The sequence below is a fragment of the Macaca nemestrina genome, chromosome 10 (genome assembly GCF_043159975.1).
Source record: "Macaca nemestrina isolate mMacNem1 chromosome 10, mMacNem.hap1, whole genome shotgun sequence".
Classification (NCBI taxonomy): Eukaryota; Metazoa; Chordata; class Mammalia; order Primates; family Cercopithecidae; genus Macaca; species Macaca nemestrina.
The window spans coordinates 88,749,196-88,774,830 of record NC_092134.1 but is presented as its reverse complement, the minus strand read 5'-3'; the positions used below and the strand labels follow the sequence as shown (position 1 = coordinate 88,774,830).

Sequence of the window (25,635 nt, the reverse complement as noted above, 5' to 3'; positions counted from 1 at the left end):
GCTATCCCTCCCATAGCCCTCCATCCCCCAACAGGCCCCAGTGTGTGATGTTCCCCTCCCCGTGTCCATGTGTTCTCATTGTTCAACTCCCACTTATGAGTGAGAACATGTGGTGTTTGGTTTTCTGTTCCTGTGTTAGTTTGCTAAGAATGATGGTTTCCAGATTCTTTAAAGAAATAGTAGCAGAAAACATTTCAAATCTGGAGAAAGATATTCAGATACAGAAAGGTGAATGGTCTTCAGCCAGATTCAATCCAAATAAGACTATATCGTGACATATTATAATCAAACTGTCAAAAATCAAAGACGAAAAAAATCCTAAAACTAGTAAAAGAGCCAAATCACATATAAAGGAGTTCCAATAAAGCTAACAGAAGTTTTCTCAACAGAAGTCTTACAGACCAGGAGAGAGTCGGGTGATATCAAAAGTATAGAAGTAATAAAAAAAAAAAAAAAAAAAAGAAACTGCCAACAAAAAATATTGAACCTGGCAAACACTCCCTTCAAAAATGAAGGAGAGATAAAGACTTTACCAAACAAACAAAAGCTAAGGGAGTTCATCATCACCAGACCTGTCTTACAAGAAATGCTAAAGGGAGTTCTTCAAGCTGAAAGAAAAGGATGCTAATTAGTAACAAGAAAACATCTGAAATGTAAAACTCATGGGTAAAATGAAGTATAAAGTCAAATTTAGAATACTCTAATACTATAATGGTAGTGTGTAAATCACTTATCTCTTTAGTATGAAGGTTAAAAGTAAAAACTATTTAAAAATAATAAAAGCTACAATAACTTGTGAAGGAATACATGATATAAAAAGATGCAAACTGTGCCTTAAAAAATAAAATAAAATGTAGGCAGGGAGTTGCAGTAAATGTATAGAGTTTTTCTTATGAGATCAAAGTTAAATTGTTATCAGCTTAATATAGCCTATTATAACTACAAAATGTTTTATGTAAGCCTTGTGGTAACTACAAAGAAAAAATCTATAATAGATACATAAAAGATGAAAGGAAAGGAATCAAAGCATACCAGCAGAGGAAATCACCTAAGCACAAAGGAAGACAACAAGAGAGGAGGAAAGGAATGAATGATGTCCAAAACTACCATAAAACAATTAACATAATGCCTGTAGTAAGTTCTTACCTATCAATAATTACCTTGAAAGCAAATGGATTAAATCCTGCTACCAAAAGACATAAAGTGGCCGAATGTATTTTAAAAATAAAAAGCAAGCCCCAGATACATGCTGCCTATAAGAGACTCACTTCACTTTTAACAACACATGAAAACTGAAAGTGAAGGGATAAAAAATAAATTCCATGAAAATGGAAACAAAATAGAACAAGATAGCTATGCTTACATCAAATAAAATAGACTTTAAGACAAAAACTGTAAAATGAGACAAAGTACTTTATACAATGATAGAGAGATAAACTTATCAAGATGATATAGCAATTGTAAATATAAATGCACTTTACATCAGTGCACCTAAATATATAAAGCAAATATTAACATATCTAAAAGAACAGATAGAATGCAATACAATACAATAGCAATAGGGAACTTTAATACTCTACTTTCAGCAATGAACAGATCATCCAGACAGAAAATCAATAAGGAAACATTTAATTTAAACTACACTTTAGATCAAATGGATCTAACAGACATATAAAGAATATTTCATCCAATAGCAGCAGCATAGTCATTCTTTCTCTAGCGCACATGGAACACACTCCAGGATACATCATATGTTAGAACATTAAAAAAGTTTTAACAAATTTAAAAATAATGAAACCATATCATGTACCTTTCCTAACCACAATGGTATTGCCATGGTTTAAGTGTATATGCCCTTCCGAGATTCAAATGTTGGAACCTAATACATAATGTGATATTATTAAGAGGTGGGGCCTTTTGGAAAGTCATGAGTGATCCACTTTCATGAATGAGATTAATGCTCTCATGAAAGAGATTGAAGGAAGCACCCTAGAGCCTCTTGCCCTTCTGCCATGTGAGGATACAGCATTCATCCCTCCCACCATGTGAAGACACAAAGAAGGTGCAATCTATGAGGAATGGCCATCACCAGACACCAAATCTGCTGGCACCTTGATCTTGGACTTCTTACCCTCCAGAATTGTGAGAAATAAAAAAATTACCCAATCTAAGATACTTCGTTGTAGTAGCCAGAAGAGATTAACATAGGTATGGAACTAGAAATCAATAACAGAAGAATTCTACAAAATTTGCTAATATATAAAAGTTAACATGCTCATGAACAACCAATTGGTCAAAAAAGAAATTAAAAGGGAAATTATAAAGGAAGGGGAAATTAGGGAAATTAGAAGACATCTTGAAACAAATAAGAACTGACACAACATACCAAAACTTAATACATTCCTAGACACACACAACCTACCAAGACTAAATCATGAAAAAAATGAAAAATCTGAACAGACAAATAACTTGTAAGGAAATTGAATCAATAATAAAGAGTCCTTCATCAAAGAAAAGTCCAAGGTCTGATGGTTTCACTGCTAAACTCTATTTAAATAACTAATACCAATCCTTCTCAAACTCTTCCAAAAAAAAATGAAGAAGAGAGAATAAATTCCAAATTTATCTTCTAAGGCCAGCATTACTATGACACCAAAGCCAAACAAGGATACTACAAGAAAATTACAGGCCAATATTGCTGATGAACAGAGATGCAATAATCCTCAACAAAATACTGGCAAACCAAACTCAACAGCACATTAAAAGTATCATTCACCATGATCAAGTAGGATTTATCCCAAGCATGCAAGAATGACTCAACATACACAAATCTATAAATGTAATACACCAAATTAAAAGAATAAAGGACAAAATCCACATGATCATTTCAATATTTGCAGAAAAACGTTTGACAAAATTTAACATCATTTCATGATAAAAACTCTCAATAAATGTATAGAAGAAATGTATCTCGACACAATAAAGCTCAGATATAACAAAACTACAGCTAACATTATACTCAACAGTAAAAAGTTGAAGGCTTTTCCTCTAAAATAAGGAAAAAGACAAGGATGCCCAATCTTGCCACTTAATTTATCCCTGTTTGCATTTGACATCATCTTATATCTAGAAAATCCTGAAGATGCCACCAAAAAATTGTCAGAACTAATAAATGATTTCAGTATAGTTTCAAGATACAAAATCAATATACAAACAAAAAGTAGTGTTTCTATATATTAACAATAAACTGGTCAGGTGCGGTGGCTCACAACTGTAATCCGAGCATTTTCTGAGCCTGAGGCGGTTGGATCACTCGAGGTGAGGAGATCGAGACTGGCCTGGCCAATATGGCGAAACCCTGTCTCTACTAAAAATACAAAAATTAGCCAGGTGTGGTGACAGGTGCCTGTAATCCCAGCTACTTGGGAGGCTGATGCAGGAGAATAATTTGAACCCAGGAGGCAGAGGTTGCAGTGAGCCTAGATTGCACCACTGCACTCCAGCCTAGGTGAAAGAGTGAGACTCCATCTTAAAAAAAAAAAAAAAGAAAAGAAAAAAAAAAGAACTACCTGAAAAAGAAATCATGAAAACAATCTCATTTACAATGGCTATGAAAAAAATAAAATACTTACATATAAATTTAATCAGGAAGGTGAAAGATCTGTACACTGAAACTATAAAACACTGATGAAGGAAATGAAGGAGATACAAATAAATGAAAAGATATCCTTTGGTCATGGATTCAAAGAATTAATATTGTTAAAATGTCCACACTATCCAAAATGATCTACAGATTTACTGCAACCCTTACTGAAATCCCAATGACATTTTTCTTTATTCATTCATCCATTGGTGACCATTAATTAGGTTGATCTCACATCTTGGCCATTATGAATATGCTGCAAAAAACATAAGAATGCAAATGAATGCATAAAGAAAATCTGGTATGTATGTGTTTTTGTGTTTGTGTATATATATATATATATATACACACACACACACAATGGAATACTATTCCACCTCAAAGAAGAAAATCCTGTTATTTGAGACAACATGGATCAACCTGGAAGACATTATGTAAAGTGAAGTAAACCTGTCACAGAAAGAAAATACCACATGATCTCACTTATATGTGGGATCTTAAAAAGCTGAACTTATAGGAGCAGAAAGTAGAATAGTGGTTACTAGGTCCTCGGGATGGGAGGTAGTTGTTGGGGAGATGTTAACCAAAGGATACCAAAATTCAATTAGATGACACAATATGTTCAAGAGGTCTATGGTACAACATAATGACTATAATAATAATACGTTGTATTCTTTAAAATTTCAAACAGATTTTAAGTGTTCTCACCACAAAAAATTATAACTACATGAGGTGATGAATATGTTAATTAGCTCAATTTAGCCATTCCACAATGCATATTTCAAAACATTGTGTTGTACACAATAAATGTATACAATTTTGTCAATTTAAAAATAATTAAATGTGAAGTAATAAAAACATAAAACAAAAACAAAAGTCTCAAAACTCACCATCCAAAACATCTAAAACAGGTATAAGAAAGGCATTGCATATAATCCATTCTGAGGCACACCTTGAAACATGCTATCTGCTCCCAAAAATACAATGGTAAGGCAGATAAAGGTGATAGTTCTAAATATTCTCATTCAAAAAGGGAGAAAATGGAAGAAAGAAACAAAAAAAACAGTTGCCATAACCAAGCAATTTTAAAATCCAGTCAGGCAAACACCACTTGGTTTCAAGGTCTAGAAATAAGCTTCTGTAATTATTGGCTCCACCCTCTGGAGTCAGCTCCATGCTCTGGGCTCTGAGTTCTGCCCTTTGAATTAAACTTCTTTTTTCATGAAAGATAGCTTCATAGAAAGATGTTTACAGCCAAGTTAGACTGTTTTTTGCTTGTAGAATTTTGGGGATCCAACACCTTCTTTCACTTTATTCTCTCACTGATTCTTTCAGGCCACACCAGCAACAATTTTACTGGCATAATACTCTTAAGAACCTTGCAGATCTCCCATGTACGTCATGGAGATTCACTCCGTTAAACAAAAAAGGCTCCTCCATAGATATTTCTTGGATAATTCCATCCCTATTTGTGACCTCTGCTGAAATGGTTGAGGGGATCTGTGAGTCATATATTCTTCAAAGAGCCCTCAATGTAACTGAATACTCTGACCTTTTGATATTTCTGAGGCACTAGCAAAATATTTTCTAGTCACATCCTTGGCTTTCTTTTCAGACCAGGTATTCCTGACAGTGAATATCCTATTTTAACATGTTTTGGAATCTGAATAGGTTGATCATTTCTCAAATATCAAGTTATGAATATGTTTTGCTTAACAATTATTCCTTAAATCTCTCTCTCTCCTCTCACGTTACTACAAACATCAAGAAAAAGCCAGAGTGCACCTTCAACACTTTTGTTGCTTAGAAATCACCTTAGCTAAAATCTAAGTTCATCATTTACAAGTTTTGATTTCCACATAACCACAGGGTACAATTCAGCTAAGTTTTCTGCCCCTATATGAGAAGGGTCCCCTTTCCTCCAGTTTATAATAAAAATTCCTTATTTCCATCTGAACCATCAATGGCAGTTCCTTTAATGTCTATACCTCACCAATGCTCTCCTTTTGATGATTTAGAAATACTCAGAGGTGATTTAGATTTTCTCTCTACCATGCTCTTCACTTTCTTCTCAGTCCTCACTAGTAGAGTCACCAATATCCATATTTCTACTGAAAGTCTACTTAAGGCAATCTAGGCTTTTTCTATCATGCTCCTCAAAATTCATCCAACATCTGCCCATTGCCCAATTCCAAAGCCACTTCCATATTTTTTAGGTATTTCTTACACCAACACCCCACTTTCATGAACCAAAATTTGTATGAGTTTCCTATTACTGCTCAAACAAATCACCACAAACTTAGTGACTTTAATCAACACAAATCTATTATTGCACAGTTCTGGAGATCAGAAGTCCAAAATGAGTCTCATTGCTCTAAAATCAAGGTATCAGTAGCACTACATTCCTTCTGGAGGCTCTAAGAGAAAATTCATTTTCTTGCCTTTTTCAGCTTTTAAAGACAGCCTGCAGTCCTTGGCTTGTGGCCCACTATCATCTTTAAAGCCACCAGTGGCCAGACTAGTTTTTCTCATATCACATCACTCTACATTGACTCTTCTGCTTCCTTCTCCGCATTTTAAAAGATTCTTCTGATTACACAGGGCTCACCCAGATAATCTATGATAGCCTCCTAATCTTAAATTCAGCTGATGAGCAATCTTAACTTCCCCTTGCCATATAACGTAACCGATTCTTTGGTTCCAAGAATTAAGACATAAACATCTACACAGGACCATTATTCTACCCACCATAATATATCTTTACATAATGATAAATTTTCAATTCTACTCTATTAATATAGCATGCCATGTAACCTGGCCCCTGCTTTCCTCATATGCTTTATTTCATATTACATGCCCTATGTTTCTACTTCTCTAGACTTCCTCCATTTTCTAAAATGCACGCTCATTCCATACTCAGAACCTTGCTCACACACTAGTCCCTTTACCTATCCCCATAGCTTCTCTTCTCCAGACTACTCTTACATATCCTTCAACTATAAGCTTAAATGACTATTCTACAAAGATGGTTTCCCTAAGCCAGAGACTCCCATAACTAAAATAAAGATTCTCATTATATCTTCAGTTTTTCTTCATATAATTTATCTTAATGGTGATTAGGTCAGTAACTATGTAATTGTTCAACGGCTATTTTTAAGACACTATGAAGTCAAAGTTAAGTTCCAACTTCTTCATTTGTTGTGTGCCTAACACCTAGCAGTATGCTAGTTTCACAACAATAACTTATTTGATTGAATGAACGTAACTCGCTTAATCGTCATAACAATAATCACTTTATAATTCAGGGTACTGAAGCTTAGAGAAATTAAGGAACTTCACCACAGTAAAACAACTAATGAAATTCTATATCAGTATATCTTGTTTCTAAGTGCATCTCTTAATCACTGTGTTATTCCACTCTATTTGGGCACCAATAGCCATCACTTCAAAGTGCACAGATGCTCACCAACCAACATACTGAAGATAAATTAGTGCCACCTCGATTTCCTCAATGCAGTTACCTTTGCCTGCTAAAGTCCATGGTCTACTACCAAATGCCTATTTCATTCTGCTGCTACCAAATGCCTATTTTATTCTTACTCATGGCATAAGAGGAGACATACGACCTTTTTTTCCCTTTAAAACCTCAAAGTTCTTTACAAATAACTACTAAGCTTATTTTCAGTTTACTAACTTGTAAAAAAAAATGCTTTGATCTTATCTACTTCTTTTCTGTGGATTAATGAGATTATAAAATCTGTGAACACTTCAGAAGAAATTGTATTAAACCAACAGAGGAAATTATCTACCTTGGAAACCTGGCCAGATTAATTGTTAAAATTAAAGATCTAAAAATCATGCTAACATTGCTGGGAAGTCCTTGAATGGTGCTTCTTTATACTCTTATTTCTGATCTCTCATGTACAGAGAGGAAAAAAACATTATGATCATTCTTGGGAACTACTTCCCAGATTTTAGAAGGTAGAACCCTTTATAACTTTTCATAGGTGTTTTTAGTGTCAACATTCACTCCTCTAATTTTTAAAAGCATAATAAGTGTATTTTTGTGGCTGCGAGTCAGATTATAGCTAGAAATGACTAGAATATTGCCTGAACTCCTTTTTTGAAAATTATTATAATTGGCAAAGATCAAAAGCCATATTTATTAAGGTGTAATCTAATTTAGCATCTTATTACTTGAATTACCAAAGCAACTATAAATCAAATTTCAACAACAACAAAACCATTTTAGTGATACTATAGTTGCTATTATTATTTTTTAAATATATGACTTTAAAATATATTTCTATTTTTTTATTAGGTATAGATATTAATAAATGTATTGTTCTAAAAAGTATTGAATTGCATGCATCTCAAAATTCACTAAGGAGAAAAACTGGCACAAAGAAAAGCAATATTAAATGAACAAAAATCATTGGGAAAGTATATGTTGAGATTTCTTTATTTTAAAGTTAAAAGACAGAAGAAGATGGTTATGTTACTGCGGGAAAAAATGTGATGGTTCAAAACCCCTTCCATCTATTTAGAACATATCTGATAGCACAAAGAAACTTATATGATAAGTTCATATGAAACCTGAGAGCATCTCACAGATTTTGTAATTTGTTACTATTCCTGCTATGACTATGTATAGTGTATATGCATACACTGTACAAAATATCTGCAGCACCCTCAACTCACTGTAAATAGAATCTATAAAATCTTCAGAATCTGAATATTTTTTTCTCTCTAAAGTCAAAGGAAATCTCAATAAAGCTGCAAGACTCAGAACTGACTTCCTAACAAGTTTCCAAATGCTATTAGCAAAGACCTTTCCAAGGTAATGCGAAATTCTATGCATGGCCAAAGGGCCACCTTTTGTCAATTTCATAATCCGAATCTTAGAATAAAAGAAATCACAACAGCATAATCAATACATCAGTAATATATGCCTACTGAGAACATTACATGCAGGAAATACTTGTTGATTGATCGGTTATATTAAAGTTTATAATTTGGCAGAAAATGAAATTTTACACCTTCAAATCTCATAAACCATATTTGTTAGGTATTTACTGTGTCTAAATATTGAGCTTGGCATCAATCAGGAAGCAAAAACAACCAATTCATCAATGTACATGGATATCTAGTTACTATGGACAATTCAAAGAAAACATTTTATGTGCCTTATGTATTTTGAACACAATGCCTTGAATAATTTGACAATTTAAATAAAAATGAATAACTAAACATTTTTAATTAACTAGGAAAGGTTATCGATTCCTGAGACTATTTCCTAAAAATTGTTTAATTTTCTAGCATCAGAATATAAAATGCACAGTCTTGAAGGTTTCTGTTTGTGACAGATCAGACACTCTACAGAGGAAACTAGGTAGAATACTAATAAAATTTAAAGGACCTTTGTAAATTTTAAGAGCACTACAATACCGTTTGTTTATTACGAGCTTTAGATTCTATAAAGCTTTCCAGTTACTCAAATTGGCAGTCCTGAAATAACTTTGTTTTCAGTTCACAAGGATTAAAAATCAGAGATAAAAACAAAACAACACAAAACAAAACAAACCAGAAGGTTAACCCTACTGACATGTCTATTCAACTATGTGAAATTTTGCTGACAGTGTAGCCTTATCTTCTTTATTAGATGTGGTCATTGTTTTTAAAGGATTCAATATCCAAGCCCCACCCTCCATAAAAGACCTTTAAGTGAATAAAACATTACCATAAATATTTGTTACAATAAAAAATTGATTAAACAGAAAATTTAAACAATAATTTTTAAACCAGAAAATTGCATTTTAATTTTTTATAAGAGCAAACTTGTTTTAAGTAAACGTAACACATGCGAATTTCCTGTAGGCTTTGGTGTTAGTGTCCATGGTGACACATACTGGCTATATCAGGCAACAACACCACTACAGAAACATTCAAGTTTTATTTTATTTCTATTTCTTGGTAGCATATTTTCTGAAGTGGTTTCCTTTTGCATATCCAACTCTTTAGTAATTATGAATTGCACTTTCAAAGCCATGGCACCAAAATAACAACAACAACAACAACAACAACAACAAAAATCTGGGTGAGGTAGGGCAGGAAGCTTTAGTCCATCAGATATGTTAAACCAAACTCCATTTCTCTTTTGCCTTCATGTATTCTTCACTATATGTGAATCTAGTCTGTCTGTACACGTTTAGCCATCTTTTAGAAGCTCTTACTATGGCAACTTTCCACAAACAAGCAATCCTCAGAAGCTCTAATCAAAGTTGAAGGTTTGTTGCATTGGAATTTGCTTCTGACTGCACAACACATTTAAATATAATTTGAGATGCAGACATTTGTACCCAGCCAATATCCATTGACTTCAAAAAAAAAGTTGTAAAATCCTAGGTACACAATTAATGATAATACATGATACACTTCTAGATTAACATTTAGTTGAAATCTTTCCAAAATACTTTTGAGACTATTATTCCCTTTCTCTTGTTACTGGTGGATGAAGGAAGAATGAGGGTCTTTCAATGATAAATCTTGCCTCAAATATAGTGTGACTGTGATATACAGTAGGTAAAAATATTCAGAGGCATTAATTTTTCCAGAAAGCTACCCCCATAAAACAATTCCTTCAAGCAGGGCACCATTGTACCTGAAACTTTCAGAGATCAGTGTCTTAACTAAGATTAAGCTATCCTGTTTCCTACCTAAATCAATTTCACCCAAACGAGGCGTTTGTGTTATAATTCATTGTTCCCCAGATTCTAAAATCAACCATCTGCCATAGGAGTTTCTGCTGGGTAATTAAGGGACTACCCATTAGAACTGGCAAGAGTACAAAGTAAGGAGGAGAAGGGTGCGGCAGGAGAGAAAAAACACTTAAAAGAGATAGGGCTCTGTGTCTCACACTGGCCCCTCTACACCTCAGCTAAGGTACTGTCATCCATGAGGCAATACAAAGTTAGGGCGAACGGCGAGGACAACTCCTGCCGGGGTTATCGGAACTGAAATCACAGTGGGGATGCAGCATGCCGGGCATACCTTGAAAGAGAAAGGCTTTCGTCCCATTATGCAGTCCCGGGACCTGGCGCACTCCGGTCGTGGACTCCCCGAGTTCTAACTCTGATAGGACGTCAATCTGTAGGGAAGGGTCCACACCAAGCCCCCATACTGGTGAGGGGTATGAGAGGGGAGAGAAAAAAAGGAAAAGCTCCATCAAAATGCAAGTCTCTTCCTCCAGGGCAGCAAAGAACCGCATCTTCGCGACAATATTGGGAACTGAAGATGAGAGGCGACCGCCTCCTCCTCCACCGAGAACCTTACCTGAGATCAGCAGCCAGGCTTTAAATAGCGAAGCACTCAGTCCCGTTTCCATGACCTACTTTAAATCCCTCTCTCTGCAAAGTTCCCCCTCAGCCCTCCGACCCTGGACTAGGGACGTGACCCGCCTCGCGGTCTCCAAGGCAAGCACAGAAAAAAAAAAAAAAAACCAAATCCAAACCCGCTCCCCTACTTAAAGCTTCCCACTCCAGACCTACTTTGGGTCAGGGAAAAGCGAGGCTTCCCCAACCAGACCATGCTGCCCCGAGGCGGGAGCCATCTCTTTCCCCAGTCCCAGCTCTGCGGCCACTCACCTGCTCCGAGACCGAAGATCAAACAGAATGTTCTCAGTAAGACCCAAGACTCCATGGTGCGGATCAGCTCAGTCCATCGTCTCCCTCTTTAAAAATAAAAATAAAAATCGAAGAGGTTCTTGGAATCAAGCGTTTGTCTCTCCTGCTGCTGCCTCGAATTTACTGATTAGTAGGATTAATACGCTTTGGTTGCCTAAGAAAGAAAAGAGAGGCCTCCCCAGGCGCGTGAAGAACTTAGACCCTCCAATGCGCACATCATTCCCACACGCAGAGCCGAGGCGGCGGCGCGGCCAGGAGGGGGCCCGGAGGGAGGGGTCGGACTCGCCCCGGCGCGACTCCGCCGGGGAATTTGCTCCCCAGCCGAATAAAAGCAGCCAAAGACTCGCACACCCGGTAGAAGGGGGGCGGCCCCAAGAAAGCCCGGGCTAGAGCGGCCCCGCACCCGCCCGTCTTCCCCGCCGCCCGAACCTGTTGTAAAGGCAGAGACAATGGAGAGAGCTCGCGGAGAAGCGAGGAGAGACTGCTCCTCCGGGGAGGGAGGGGCGGGCCGGGGGAGGCGGGGTGAGAAGGAGGGAGGGGCCGCCGAGGGCGAGGCCGGTGCTCCGCTTCGGTCTCCCGCACGGTCTCCTTGATGCCAAACCCGGTCTAGCGAGCCCCGGAGCCGTTGCAGCCTCAGGTCTTCTTCCTCCCTCTCTCGATGACCCGGGCAATGCCAACCTCCTTTCGGGATTGAAATATCTAATTCCAAGGTGCTAAGTTGATGGGCGGTCTTTTCTCTCACCCCTCGATTTCGGGCGCGTGTCTTGAAAGGAGAGAAAAAAGACCACCCAGCTGCAGGAGGCAAGGCTGGAGCAAGAAGCGCTCGCCCGCCCTTTAGGCAAAGGAGGGAAGCCCACGTGCATTCATGCACTGAGCTCCGAAGCCCGCCCCCCCCCCCCGGGTGCAGGGCGCTCCCCCTCCAGGGCGTGCGGAGGAAAGCCACCAAAACACTCTCCACTGCCGAGGTGGAGCTGGGCAAAGTAGATAGAGACTGGTGGAGACGGATGGCGAGTCTGGGAATCCTCGGGAGTCCTGGTGGAGAGGTTCCCTGCCCGGGGTGGAGCGCTGGAGAGCTTCCCCGGCGCGAGAGCGCAGAGGAGAACTTGGCCAGGAGGTGCTGGACAGCTCTGGGACCTCGCGCGCCCCCTGCCAAATACAGCGTGGAGACCCGGACTCTATGGGACCAGCATACAGCAGAAGGCAAGGGGAACTGAGCCAGGGCGTCCGTTCACGCCAAAATATACATAGAGGAGATGGATAGAGAGAGAGAGATAAATAAATACATAAATACATAAATAAGCAGAGGGAGGAGAAGGAGCCCAGGCGAGAGAGAAGAGCCATCCCACTGTTGACCACACTCATGCAGGCTCTACCTGCCCTTCACCATATATGCCCGGGACCATAACAGTGGTGTAATTTGAGATCCATTTTTCAGCAGTCATGTATATTCAAGATCAATGGCACATAATATTTTTTTAACATATCCCTAAAATTTTTAGGTAAATTTTGAGGAATGACATTCCACTTTCATTTTGGAAAAGTTAAGAGTTTCAAAACCCATTATAGTATTAATCTGTACAATGATCAATTGAGTTTCTTAAACTTCCATGCAAATATGTGGGTACTGAATTCTCCAACTGAACACTATACAGCTACAGTTACCAAAATACCTACTGGGTAGTCTGAGCCCCCTGCAAGGCAGCAGTATAATATACGTTTTATCTATAGATATATAGATACAGATATTATCACATAGTGGAATACATATACTATGTTATACTATAGGGAAAGGGGTATTTTTAGTTCTGCCCTTAGAATTTTTAAGAGAAAAGATTCAGAATTTGGGAGCTCTTTTAAATTAATTTTTAATTCTCTCATCGAATTTCCCATTTAATTCTATTGGTAACTTTGTAAAGTTTGAGAAATATTTCAGTACTTACAAGTGATAACCTATTGTCATATGCAACTTCCCAAATTTGAAAAACTATGCCAAATAAATAATACAATTTAATTAATCAAGGAAAAGAAATTAATCGTCAGAGAATTAAAGACTTTTCTACAGCAGTGCATCTAAAATATTAAATTGTAATAAGTATCTACAAAAGTTACACAAAATAAATTTTAAATAATGTATCATTTACATATCATTTTTAGAGAAAATAATAAAACATATATATACATATGCATATGTATTTTCATGTAAAAGTCCTCCTAACCAACCTGTATTCAACCAACTCATGAAAGTAGGGATACTCTCCAGTTTCTCTGACTCTCATCCATGATAGGCTGAAAGCTGGTGGTTAATGGGCTTATCTCCTGTACAATGCACACTGAGGCTCCCTCCAGAACAGTGGTATTTAGTGCCCAAAATAATTCTAGTTGAACCTGCTACTGTAATTATTTGACCTAATTAAATACTGTGGAAATCATTAAAATATGAGTATGGGGAGGGGTGAAGGGTCGTTTCTCTAAAAATAAGGTGTAAGTCTTAGAAACCCATAGTAAAGGTGAATCATTGTATTAGCTAGGGCAGAGTTTCTCAACCTGGGCAGGAGTTTTCAACATTATAACTACTAACATTTTGGGGCTGGATAATTCTTTGTTGGGGCTGTCCTGTTAGTCGAATTCTTGGTCTCTATCTATGGAATGCCAGTATTTTCAGTCTTCCATTTTATCTATGTGTTTTTTGACTATATCTCTTTGTGAAGCATTTAAAATTGGTAATCTAGGGAATACAATACACATACTTAACTTTTCGCCTTCTACCTAGAGTCCATATGTTACCACTTCAGTTGGAATATAGAAGCTTTACTACCACATCAATCCCTTTATCCTCAACTCTTTAGGTTGTAGTTGTCTTATGTATTATATGCACATCCACCCAAACTCCTTTTAGACAATGTTAAAATTTTGCTTGCAATCATTGTTGTAGGCATAATAATACTCCAATGCCCTCCCCCTTAAGAAACAATCTTTTCCAGGTACTAATCCCTGGAACCTGTGAATGTCACCTCACATGGCAAAGGGGATTTAAGGTTGCAGATAGAATTAAGATTGTTAATCAGGTAACCTTAAAATAGGAAGATTATTTCAGATTATCTGGGTATGCCCAATATAATCACAAGGGCCTTTAAATGAGGAAGAAGGAGGCAGAAGCAGAGGTCAGATTAATGCAATATGAGAAGAACTCGACTTCCTGTTGCTGCCTATGAAGATGGGAAAATATAGAAGGGCTATCAGACAAGGAATATGGGAGGCATCTAGAAACTGGAAAGGGCAAGAAAAAGGATTATTCCTTAGAGCTTCCGGAAAGGATTACAACCCTGCTGATACCTTGACTTTTACCCAAAAAAGTCAAGACTATTTTAGACTTCTCAACCACCAAACTGTAAGATAATAAATTTGTATTGTTTTAATCCACTAAATTTGTGGTAATTTGTTACAGCATCCATGGAAAACTAATGTAAGTACCGACTACATGAGGTAAAGTTCAGTAAACATGGTTGACTCTAACCACCCTTAGATCCCTTCCTACATACACACATTTCAAAGCTAAGTAAAACGTCCAATTTTTAAACTTACAGATGAGCTTTAAATTAAGAAAAGAAAATCCCCAGGTGCGAGGAAAAAAAGATATAGCAGAAGATGGAAAGAGAAAGTGATAGCTGGTGCAAGAATTGGGAGAGGGTGGGACACAGGGATTCAGACTCTATTGGGACTCTAAGAAAATAGAGTGGGATTTTAATAGCCACACCAGAACTGAAAACAAAAACTTTTGGAAGCCAGGAAAGGTGATGATATTACTGATTCTTCTGATAAGAGTAGTAGGCTTTGAAGAATTATATCACCTACAAAAAGAAACTTTTGAAACTTTAAAACTCTGCATGTTGGCCCAAGAAGTGGCAAAATGCTTCCAGCTGCACATGCCCTTGTGGAAAACCAACACACCTATACTAGATGTCAAATCTTAAGCTTTGCCACTTGCAGGTACAAGGTGCAAAATCACACTCCTCACTGGTATGGAAATTCTAAAATCAAAAAGTAGCATTAAACTCTCAGGGTCTTCTGAAGAAGCAAATGTAAAACTTATTTTAAGTGGCTTTCTATGACTTCTGGTACACAAGAGAAAAATTCCTGCTGTGCAATCATACTAACAATAATAATAATTGCCATTGTTATTGTTATTACACTGAAATAAAAGACCATGAAAAATAGTCAAGAAACATACACAGAGAGAGAGAGAGAGAAACAGAGAATAAGTATCTCATGAACTCAGGATATCAAAAAATAAGTGACAGAAAGCATAAAAAAAGAATGTTTAAGTGATTGGAGATATTTTTAAAGGTACATAAAAAATAATGAAATGACAGAATTGTATGAGAAAAGAGTAGGCATATCTCAAAAGAAACCAAATAGAACTTCTAGAAATAAAAGTATATTTAAAAACAATATTAAACACCATTAGCTCTAATAAGTAGCAATAAAACAGTGCTAAAAATTAGTGACAAAAAATTGAAAACAAAAAGTCAGATGTGAGAATATTACTGAGAATGTGCCAAGACTGATAAAAAGAATGGAAAACATAAACAAAACATGAATGTTACAGTTAAAGTAACCAACACACAGCTACTTAGAGATGTGGAATAACAGACTAGAAAGAATAGAGATATACAGTATTATAGATAACATTTAAACAAATAAAATTTAAAAGTTTTCAAGAATTAAAGAATATCATGGGGCTCCAACTCTGGGTAAAATGGATTAAGTACTCTTTACCATTTCTCCCACTGAATGCCATCAAACTTCAACAGAATGTATAAAGTATTTGAGGACTCTGAATATTACATGGTATCAAGCAAACTGGGAAAGAAAACCAGAGTTTGAAGTACTACCATACTGGCAGTGAGTACTTTGTTTTTTGTTCTTGATTTTTGTTTTTCGTTTTTTGTTTTTTTGGCCAGTCAACTGAAGCACTCGGAGTGGAAAATGAACAAATAAATCTGTAATTGGTTGTGACCAATTAGTTGTAAGCACCACTGCACTCAGACCAACCAGGCAGTGATTACCAGCCAGGTCACAGGCTGGCCTCTACAAAGTCTTAAAACCACACAAAAGGAAGACTAGTCAAAATCTTTTGTCTAAATTCAAATGGGTCAATTGCCTGCTTAAATTTTTAAAAATCCAACATTCACCACAGTACTTAACAAAATTCAGAGTTTTATAACATAATATTAAAATATGGAGATTATAATAAAAATTATTTGGCATATGGAGAACTAGGAAAACTTCAACCTAAATGAGAAAAATACAATCAACAGATACTAATGCCAAGATGACACAGATGTTGGAATTATCTAGAAAAGATTAAAGAAACCATTACAAAAATGCTCTAACAAATAAACAAAAATACTCTAGAAACAAATGAAAGACAGAAAATGGCAGCAAATACATAGAAGATATAGAGAAGAACCAAGTGGAAATTTTAGAGCTGGAAAACAGAATAACTGAAATTTTTTTAAAAAGACTCATTAGAATGGGTCCAGTAGCAGAACGAAAATGATAAAGGAAAGAATTAGTGAGCTTGAAGACAGATCAATTAAAATTACCCAATCTGAACAAAAGGGAGAAGACTTTATTTTTTAAATGAATATAGCCACAGGAACCTGTGTGATAAAACGAAAAGAAAATGTCCTCGGAATTCCAGAAGGGGAGAAGAAAGAGTGCAGACATTTTGTCGTTGTCATTCAAAAAGAATGGCCTAAGATGTCTCAAATTTGGCAAAAGACAAACTTACAGATTCAAGGAGCTCAGCAAACTTCAACAGGACACACTTAAAGGAATCCATAACTAGAGTGCTGAAAACAATAGAAAAAGGAAACTATCAATAGAGAAAAAAAATCCTAAAAGCAACAAGAAAAAATGGCATTACATATAGGGAAACAACAGTTTGAATGAATGCAAACCATGGAGGCCACAAAAAAGTGGAATTTTTTTTCTAAGTGTCCAAAGAATTTTGTCATCCCAGAATTCTGTGTCTGTTAAAATATCCTTCAGGAATAAATAAGAAAGAAAAACATTCTCTAATAAAGAAAATCTTTAAAAACTGATTGCCAATAGACCTACTCTAAAATTATTGCTAGAGAAAGTTCTTCAGACAGAAGGGAAATAATACCAGAAAGACAACAGCATATCAGGAATGAACAGTAGAAATGGCAAATATTTGGGTTAAAAATATATACTATTCTTGAGTACTGTAAAATATGTTTGATGGTTATATTATTTTTCCATTGCTGCTATAACAAATTATCACAACTTTGGTGGATTAAAACAATACAAATTCATATACATATATATACACATACACACACACACATATACATCTTTTATTTATTATTATTTTTGAGATGGCTGGAGTGCAGTGGCATCGTCTCGGCTCACTGCAACCTCCGCCTCCTGGGTTCAAGCAATTCTCCTGCCTCAGCCTCCCAGGTAGCTGGGATTACAGGCAGGCACCAACAGGCCTGGCTAAATTTTGTATTTTTAGTAGAGACAGGGTTTCACCATGTTGGCCAGGCTGGTCTCAAACTCCTGACCTCAGGTGATCCACCCTACTCAGCCTCCCAAAGTGCTGGGATTACAGTCGTGAGCCACCGTGCCTGGCTATATACTTTTTTTCCTTTTATTTTGAGACAGAGTCTCCTTCTGTCACCCAGACTGTAGTGTAGTGATGCAATCTCAACTCACTGCAATCTCTGCCTCCTGGGCTCAAGCAATTCTCCTGCCTCGGCCTCCCAAGTACCAGAGACTACAGACATGTAACAACATGCCCAGAAAAAAAATTTTTTTTGTATTTTTAGTAGAGTCAGGGTTTTATAATGTTGGCCAGGCTGGTCTTGAACTCCTCATCTCAAATGATCAACCTGTCTTGTCCTCCCAAAGTGCTAGGATTATGGGTGTGAGCCACCGAACCTGGCCCACAAATGTATGATTTTATAAACCCAAAGGTCATAAGTCTGACACCAGACTTACCAAGCTAAAATCAAATAATTGACATGACTAAGCTTCACTCTGAAAACTCTAGGGAAGAATCTATTTCTATACATTTTTTAACTTCTACAGGGTGTCTGCATTCCTTGGCTCCTTGTCCCCTCCTTCAATCTTCAATCTAGCAACAGCAGGCTAAGTCTTTCTCACACTACACTCTCTCTGGTTCTCTGACTACAGTTTAGAAAGGGCCTCTGCTTTTAAGGATTTATATTTTTAGATTAGGACCCCCTGGACAATCCAATATAGTCTCCCTATCTGAAGACCCTTTGCCTTAAGCACATGTTCAAGTCTCTTTGCTATGTAAAGTAACATATTCACAGGTTCTAGGGATTAGGGTGTAGACATCTTTGGGACTCCATTCTCCTGGCTACCACAATGATTGAAAGAAAATGTTTTAAAATTATCTAATGGAGTTTTAATACATGTAGATTTAACACATGAGACAAATACAATGTAAAGATATGGAAATAAAGGGACTGATACAATGGTAAGGTTTCCACATTCCAATTGAAGTAATAACATATGAACTCTAAGTAGATGATAAAAAGCGAAGTATGTATCTTATAATTCTCTACAGCACTAACTTAAAATGCTACAATTCAATAAAGGTATAGTTAAGAGATATAATAGGTAAAATGGAATTCTAAAGATTATTTAAATAACTTGAAAGAAAGCAGGAAAGAGTTTAGATAGGAACAGAAAATAGAAAGAACAAAGAGAAACAATAAAATGGTAGACCAAAATCCAAACAAGTCAATAATTGCCTTAAATGCAAGTGGTCTAATCATAACAATTAAAAAACTCATAAGAAGGAATTTGAAAAATATAGTCCCACTATATGTTGTTAAAAAGAAATTTACTTCAAATATAATGAGGTAAGTTAAAGGATTAAAAATATATAAAAATATATATATACTACGTAAACATGAATCAAAAAAAAGTTGAATGTCATATGTGAATGTCAGAAAAAGCAAACTTTATTACAGAATAATAAAATGGTTCACAATTAAGACATAACAATCCTAAGTATATATGCACCTAACAGCAAAGCATCAAAATGTATGAAACACTTACCTAGAGAAAGAGTAATAGGACTGAAAGAAGAAGTAGACAAATCCACAATTCTATTTGGAAAAGTCTACATTCCTCTTTTATAATCAATAAAATCTCTAGTCTTACATAGTTTCAACACTAAATTCCACCACATTTAAAGGATAATTAATAGCAATTTTACACAAATATTCCAGAAAATAAAGAGGAAACACTTCCCAACTCTTCTTATGACATTAGCCAAAACCAGATGGACAGTTACAAAACAGAAAATAAAACTAGAACATAGACACTAAATTTACCTTTTGAACATACAAAATCCTAAACAAAATATTATTAAGTTATATCTGGCAATATATAGAAAGGATAATAAACTACAACAAGGTGGAGTTGATTCCAGAAATGCAAGGTTGATTAAATATTTTAAAATCAATCAAGATAATTCAGCACATTTACAATCTAAAGAAGGAAAAGCATGTGATTATATCAACTGATGGAAAAAAATGATTTGACAAAATTCAACACCTAGTCACATTAAAATAAATAATTCACTGCAAAGTAAAATAAAAGGGAACTTCTTCAATCTAACAAAGAGCATTTAAAATATACATCTAATGAGGCAACATTATATTGGAGATTATATTCAATCCATCCAATGAGGCAATAAAAAGAAATAAAACGGCTGGGTGTGGTGGTTCACACCTGTAATCCCAGCACTTTGGGAGGCTGAAGTGGGTGAATCTCCTGAGGTCAGGAGTTTGAGACCAGTCTGGCCAACATGGTGAAACTCCCTTTCTACCAAAAGTACACAAATTTGCTGGGCATGGTGGTGAGCACCTGTAGTCCCAGCTACTTGGGAGGTTGAGGCAGGAGATTTGCTTGAACCCAAGAGACAGAGGTTGCAATAAGCCAAGATCATGCCACTGCACTCTAGCCTGGGAGATAAAGCAAGATTCTGTCTCAGAAAAAAATTAAAAATTAAACAGAAAAAGAAATAAAAGTTATTCACGCTGAGAAGGAAGAAATAAATGTTTTCCCTAAAAGACATGGTCATCTACCTTTAAAAAATCCGAAAGCATCTGTGAGAAAGCTACTACAACTAGTAAGTGCGTTGGCAAGGTTGCAGAATACAACGTCAATATGCCGAAATCAATTCTATTTGTATATCCTAGCAAGGAATAATTAAAAATACAGTTTTTAAAAAATATTATTTATAACAGCATTAAAAAACACAAAATACTTACGGAGAGAAATAAAATATAGGTAAGATTTTACACAAAAAACTATACAGCTTTGCTGAGTGAAATTAAAAAATATCTAAAAGGATAAAAAGATCTACCATGCTCACAGATACAAATGTTTCACATTGTTAAGATATCAATTATCTTCATATTGATATAAAGATTCAAGAAAATCTCAGTAAAAATGCCAGTAGGCGGTTGGGTGCAGTGGCTCATGCCTGTAATCCCAGCACTTTGGGAGGCCGAGACAGGTGGATCACGAGGTCAGGAGATCGAGACCATCCTGGCTAACATCCTAGCTAACACGGTGAAACCCCATCTCTACTAAAAATACAAAAAATTAGCCGAGCATGGTGGTGGGCGCCTGTAGTCCCAGCTACTCGGGAGGCTGAAGCAGAAGAATGGCGTGAATCCAGGAGGCGGAGCTTGCAATGAGCTGAGATCCTACCACTGCACTCCAGTCTGGGTGACAGAGTGAGACGCCATCTCAAAATAAATAAATAAATAAAAAATAAATTCCAGTAGGCTATTTTGTAACAATTAATAAGCTGATTTTTAAATTTATATGGAAAAATCAAAGAAAACAGAAAAGCCAAAAATTTTTTTGAAAAAGAGCAAAATCAGAGGATTCACAGTGTGTGACGTCAATACTACACTATAAAGCTATAGGAATCAAGACAGTATAGTTTTAGCATAAGGCTAGGCATAGAAATTAATGGAATAAAGAGCATAGGAATAGACATATATATGATGCTTAATTGATTTTTTACAAAGATATCAAGATTTTTCAATGGATAAAAGGTAATCTTTTGAACAATGATGCCTGAACAATGGAACATCCATATAGGAAGGAAAGAAGGAAGGGAAGGGAAGGGAAGGGAAGGGAAAAGAAGGGAAAGGAAGGGGAGGGGAGGGGAGGGGAGGGGAGGGGAGGGAATGGGAGGGGAGAGGGGAAGGACAAAAGGAAGGAAGGAAGGAAGGAAGGAAGGAAGGAAGGAAGGAAGGAAGGAAGGAAGGAAGGAAGGAAGGAAGGAAGGAATTAAAGAAGAAAGGGAGAGGATCCTCATCTTGTCTTGCATCATATACAATAATCAACCTAAAGTGGATTATAAGTTTACATGTAAAAGCTAAAACTATAAAACTTTTAGAATAAAAGTTCTGTGACTTGGGTTAGGCAGATTTCTTAAGCAAAACACAAAACGCACATATATTAAAAGAAAAAATTGAGAAATTATACTTCATCAAAATTAAAAACTTCTAGCTTTTTGAAAGATACCATCAAGAAAATGAAAAGTCAAGCTATAAAATAGGAGAAAATATTAAAGGACTTGTATTCAGATTATATAAATAACTCTCATAACTCAGTAGGACCAAAAAATTCAATTAAAAAAATAGGCAAAATATTTATTTTTTGTACTTTTTGTATTCATGCATAATAGATGTACATAGTTTTGAAGTACATGAGATAATTTAATACACTCATAGAATTTGTAAAGATCAAATAAGTGTATTGGGATATCCATCATCTTAAATATTTGCATTTTCTTTATATTAGAACCATCCAAATTATTCTCTTCTAGCTATTTTGAAATGTGCAATAGATTATTGTAAACTACAGTCACCCTACTGATCTATGTTAACACTAAGTCTTATTTCTTGTGTCCAATCATATATTTGTACCATTAATCAACTTCTCTTCATCCTCCCCTTCCTGCTAAACTTCCCAGCCTCTGATAAGAACCAATATAATCTCTGTCTTTATGAGATCCATTTTTTTTAGCTCCCATATATGAGTGACAACATGCGATATTCATCTTTTTGTGCTTGGCTGATTCTACTTCACATAATTACCTCCTATTTACTGAATATTATTACATACCTACATATACTACCTTTTCTTTATCCATTCATCCAGTGATAGACACTTAGTTCGATTCGTAGTTTGGCTACTGTGAATAGTGCTGAATGAGCATGGGAGTGCATATGCCTTTTTGATGTATTGATTTCCTTTCTCTTGGATAAATAAACAGTAGTGGAATTGCTGTATCATATGGCAGTTCTTTTTTAGTTTTTGTTTGTTTGCTTGCTTGTTTGTTTTAGCAATGAGGTTTCACTATATTCCCCAAGCTGATCTCGAACTCCTGGGCTTAAGCGAACTTCCTGCCTTGGCCTCCCAAAGTGCTGGGATTACAGGCGTCAGCTACCGCATCTGGCCCTTATTTTTGGTTTTTTGAGAAACCTCCATACTTTTCTCGAAAGTGGCTGTAGTAATTTACATTTCCACCAAGAGTATACAAGGGTTCCCCTTTCTCCACATCCTCACCAGCATCCATTATTGCCTGTCTTTTTTATAAAAGCCGTTTTAACTGGGGGAAGATACCAATCTCATCAGAATTTTGCATTTATCTGGTGATTAGTGATGTTGAGCATTTTTTTTCATATACCTATTGGTCATTTGTGTCTTCTTTTGAGAAATGTCTGTTCAGACTTTTGCCCATTTTTTAATCAAATTATTTGGGTTTTGGGGGGATTATTGTGTGTGTGTGTGTGGTTGGGAGATTATTGTTGTTTTTGTTGTTGTTGTTTTCCTATTGAGTTGTTTGAGCCCCTTATATTCTGGTTATTAATCCCTTGTCAGATGGGTACTTTGCAAATATTTTCTCCCATTTTGTGGGTTGTTTCTTTCATTTTGTTGATTGTTTCCTTTGCTGTGCAGAAGATTTTTAGCTTGATGCAATCCCATTTGTCTAATTTTGCTTTGGTTGCCTGTGCTTTTGAGGTCTTACACAAAAACTCTTTGCTGAGACCAATATCCTGGAGCATTGGCCTAATATTTTCTTCTGGTAGTTTCATGGTTTCAGTCTTAGAGTTAAGCCTTTAATCCATTTTGATATGATTTGATTTTTGTGTATGGTGAGAGATGGCAGTCTAGTTTCATTCTTCTGCATATAGTTACCCAGTTTTCCCAGAACCACTCATTGAAGACTGTCTTTTCCCCGTTGTATGTTCTTGGCACCTTTGTTGAAGATGAATTGGCTCAAAATGTGTGAATCTATATCTGGGTACTCTACTTTGTTCTATTGGTCTATGTATCTGTTTCTATGCCAGTATCATGCTGATTTGGTTACTACAGCTTTGTAGCAAATTTTGAAGTCAGGTATTGTGATGCCTTTGGTTTTGTTCTTTTGGCTAAGGATTACTTTAGCTATTTGAGGTCTTTCATGGTTCTAAATAAATTTTAGGATTTTATTTCTAATTTTGTGACAAATGAACAGTTTTTGTTTTTTGTTTTTTGGTTTTTGGGGTTTTTTTTGGAAGATAAACTACTTGACAAACCTTTACCTGGACTAAGAAAAAAAAAGAGAAGGCCCAAATAAATAAAATCAGAAATGAAAAGAGGGACATAACAAATTAGACAACAGAAATGCAAAGAATGATTAGAGACTATCACGAAAAACTGTACATCAACAAACTGGAAAACCTAAAAATAAAGAAAAAATATTAAAATTAAGAAGCAGTATATCAAACGGGGAATGATTAAGTATGATATAAAAAGGAATAGTAAGCAGGATAAAATAATTTTATAGCAAAAGTGCCTTTCCATACAAATAATATTCTTATTCACAATAGGAAGTATAAGAGATGCCCTATTTGGAATATGGGAGGGGATTAGGTTTTAGTCAACTTTCTTTGTATTCACCAAAGAATGTTGTATGAATGTGGAATCATTTTTAAAACTATGCTAAAATAAATAAATAAGTAAAATAAGAGAAGTATTGCTTCAAACACAGTTCTAAAATCAACATAGCAAAAAGAAATGAGCTTGGAACTTAGGAGCTCTGGGGTCGAGTCCCTGTCCCTGCTTTCCTAAGCTAGACACAAATTTCCTGCACCTGTTATCAGAGTTGCATAATAACTAATGCTATCTATCCAAGGACTGCTGGGGGTCAAGTCTACATTGCCATGCTGTATGACATGAATGCTAGTTCTTCCTGTTGCTGTGACCTTAAACTATGACACATCAGGACTGGCCTATTTTTATCACTCCCTCTTTGTGAGGCCATTATCAACATGCAAAATAATGGTAATTTAAATCAGTCCATATGAATAGGCAAGGAAAAGAGAACTGGAAATGTAATTAAGGTTTAACAAACAGCACTGTAAGAGAACCAAAAATGTGAATAAGCTTTACCAAATAGCACTATTGACCTTTACTGGTTAGAAAAATATATATAGCATTCCGGGCGCAGGACTGACTTGTTGGTTTATCATATGCGTTAATCTCCAAGCGCCATGAGTCATCAGTTCAAAAGCTTATCCCACCATGCAACCCTTATTTTTAACTGCCAATAGACAAGCAGAGTGAGCATTGGCTGCTTTTTCAATACACTAAGGTACTGAACGTTCATCTGAATAGAATGAAGCATCCACATGGACCCAGCTGGTGAGCTGGCTTCTGGCCCTGTTTAAGGTTTTCTATTAAAGAATAGGGCTTTGCCTGTCATTAGGGGACAAGTGACCCTTACGTGAAAGGCTAAACACCAGAATATTATTAGTGATATCCAGAAATCAGCTTTACTTATATCAGATTTTTTTCTCTTCATCCTGTAAACTTAAATCCAGAAACAATAAATTTAGAAGTCATTAAAAATTCCATTTTCGGCCGGGCGCGGTGGCTCAAGCCTGTAATCCCAGCACTTTGGGAGGCCGAGATGGGTGGATCACGAGGTCAGGAGATCGAGACCATCCTGGCTAACACGGTGAAACCCCGTCTCTACTAAAAAATACAAAAGACTAGCCGGGCGAGGTGACTGGCGCCTGTAGTCCCAGCTACTCGGGAGGCTGAGGCAGGAGAATGGCGTAAACCCGGGAGGCGGAGCTTGCAGTGAGCTGAGATCCGGCCACTGCACTCCAGCCTGGGCGACAGAGCGCGACTCCGTCTCAAAAATAAAAATAAAAATAAAAATAAAAA

General features: G+C 36.4%; 1 protein-coding gene across 4 annotated transcripts in view; it reads right to left on the bottom strand.

Annotated features, from left to right (window-relative positions):
- Positions 1–25,635, bottom strand: part of LOC105470100 (neural EGFL like 2) — a 435,684-nt gene that overhangs the window by 359,556 nt on the left and 50,493 nt on the right. For 2 of the 4 annotated variants that reach the window (XM_071071837.1, XM_071071835.1), the window contains exons 2-3: positions 11,287–11,372; positions 10,694–10,822 (exon numbers count right to left, since the gene is read on the bottom strand). In XM_071071837.1, coding sequence (XP_070927938.1) covers positions 10,694–10,822; positions 11,287–11,341 — 184 coding nt within the window. In that variant the 5' untranslated portion in view covers positions 11,342–11,372. Of the gene's footprint in view, positions 1–10,693; positions 10,823–11,286; positions 11,373–11,754; positions 11,993–12,067; positions 12,342–25,635 lie in introns of those variants that run through there. The other 2 variants (XM_011721849.2, XM_071071836.1) reach the window with 2 other exon arrangements.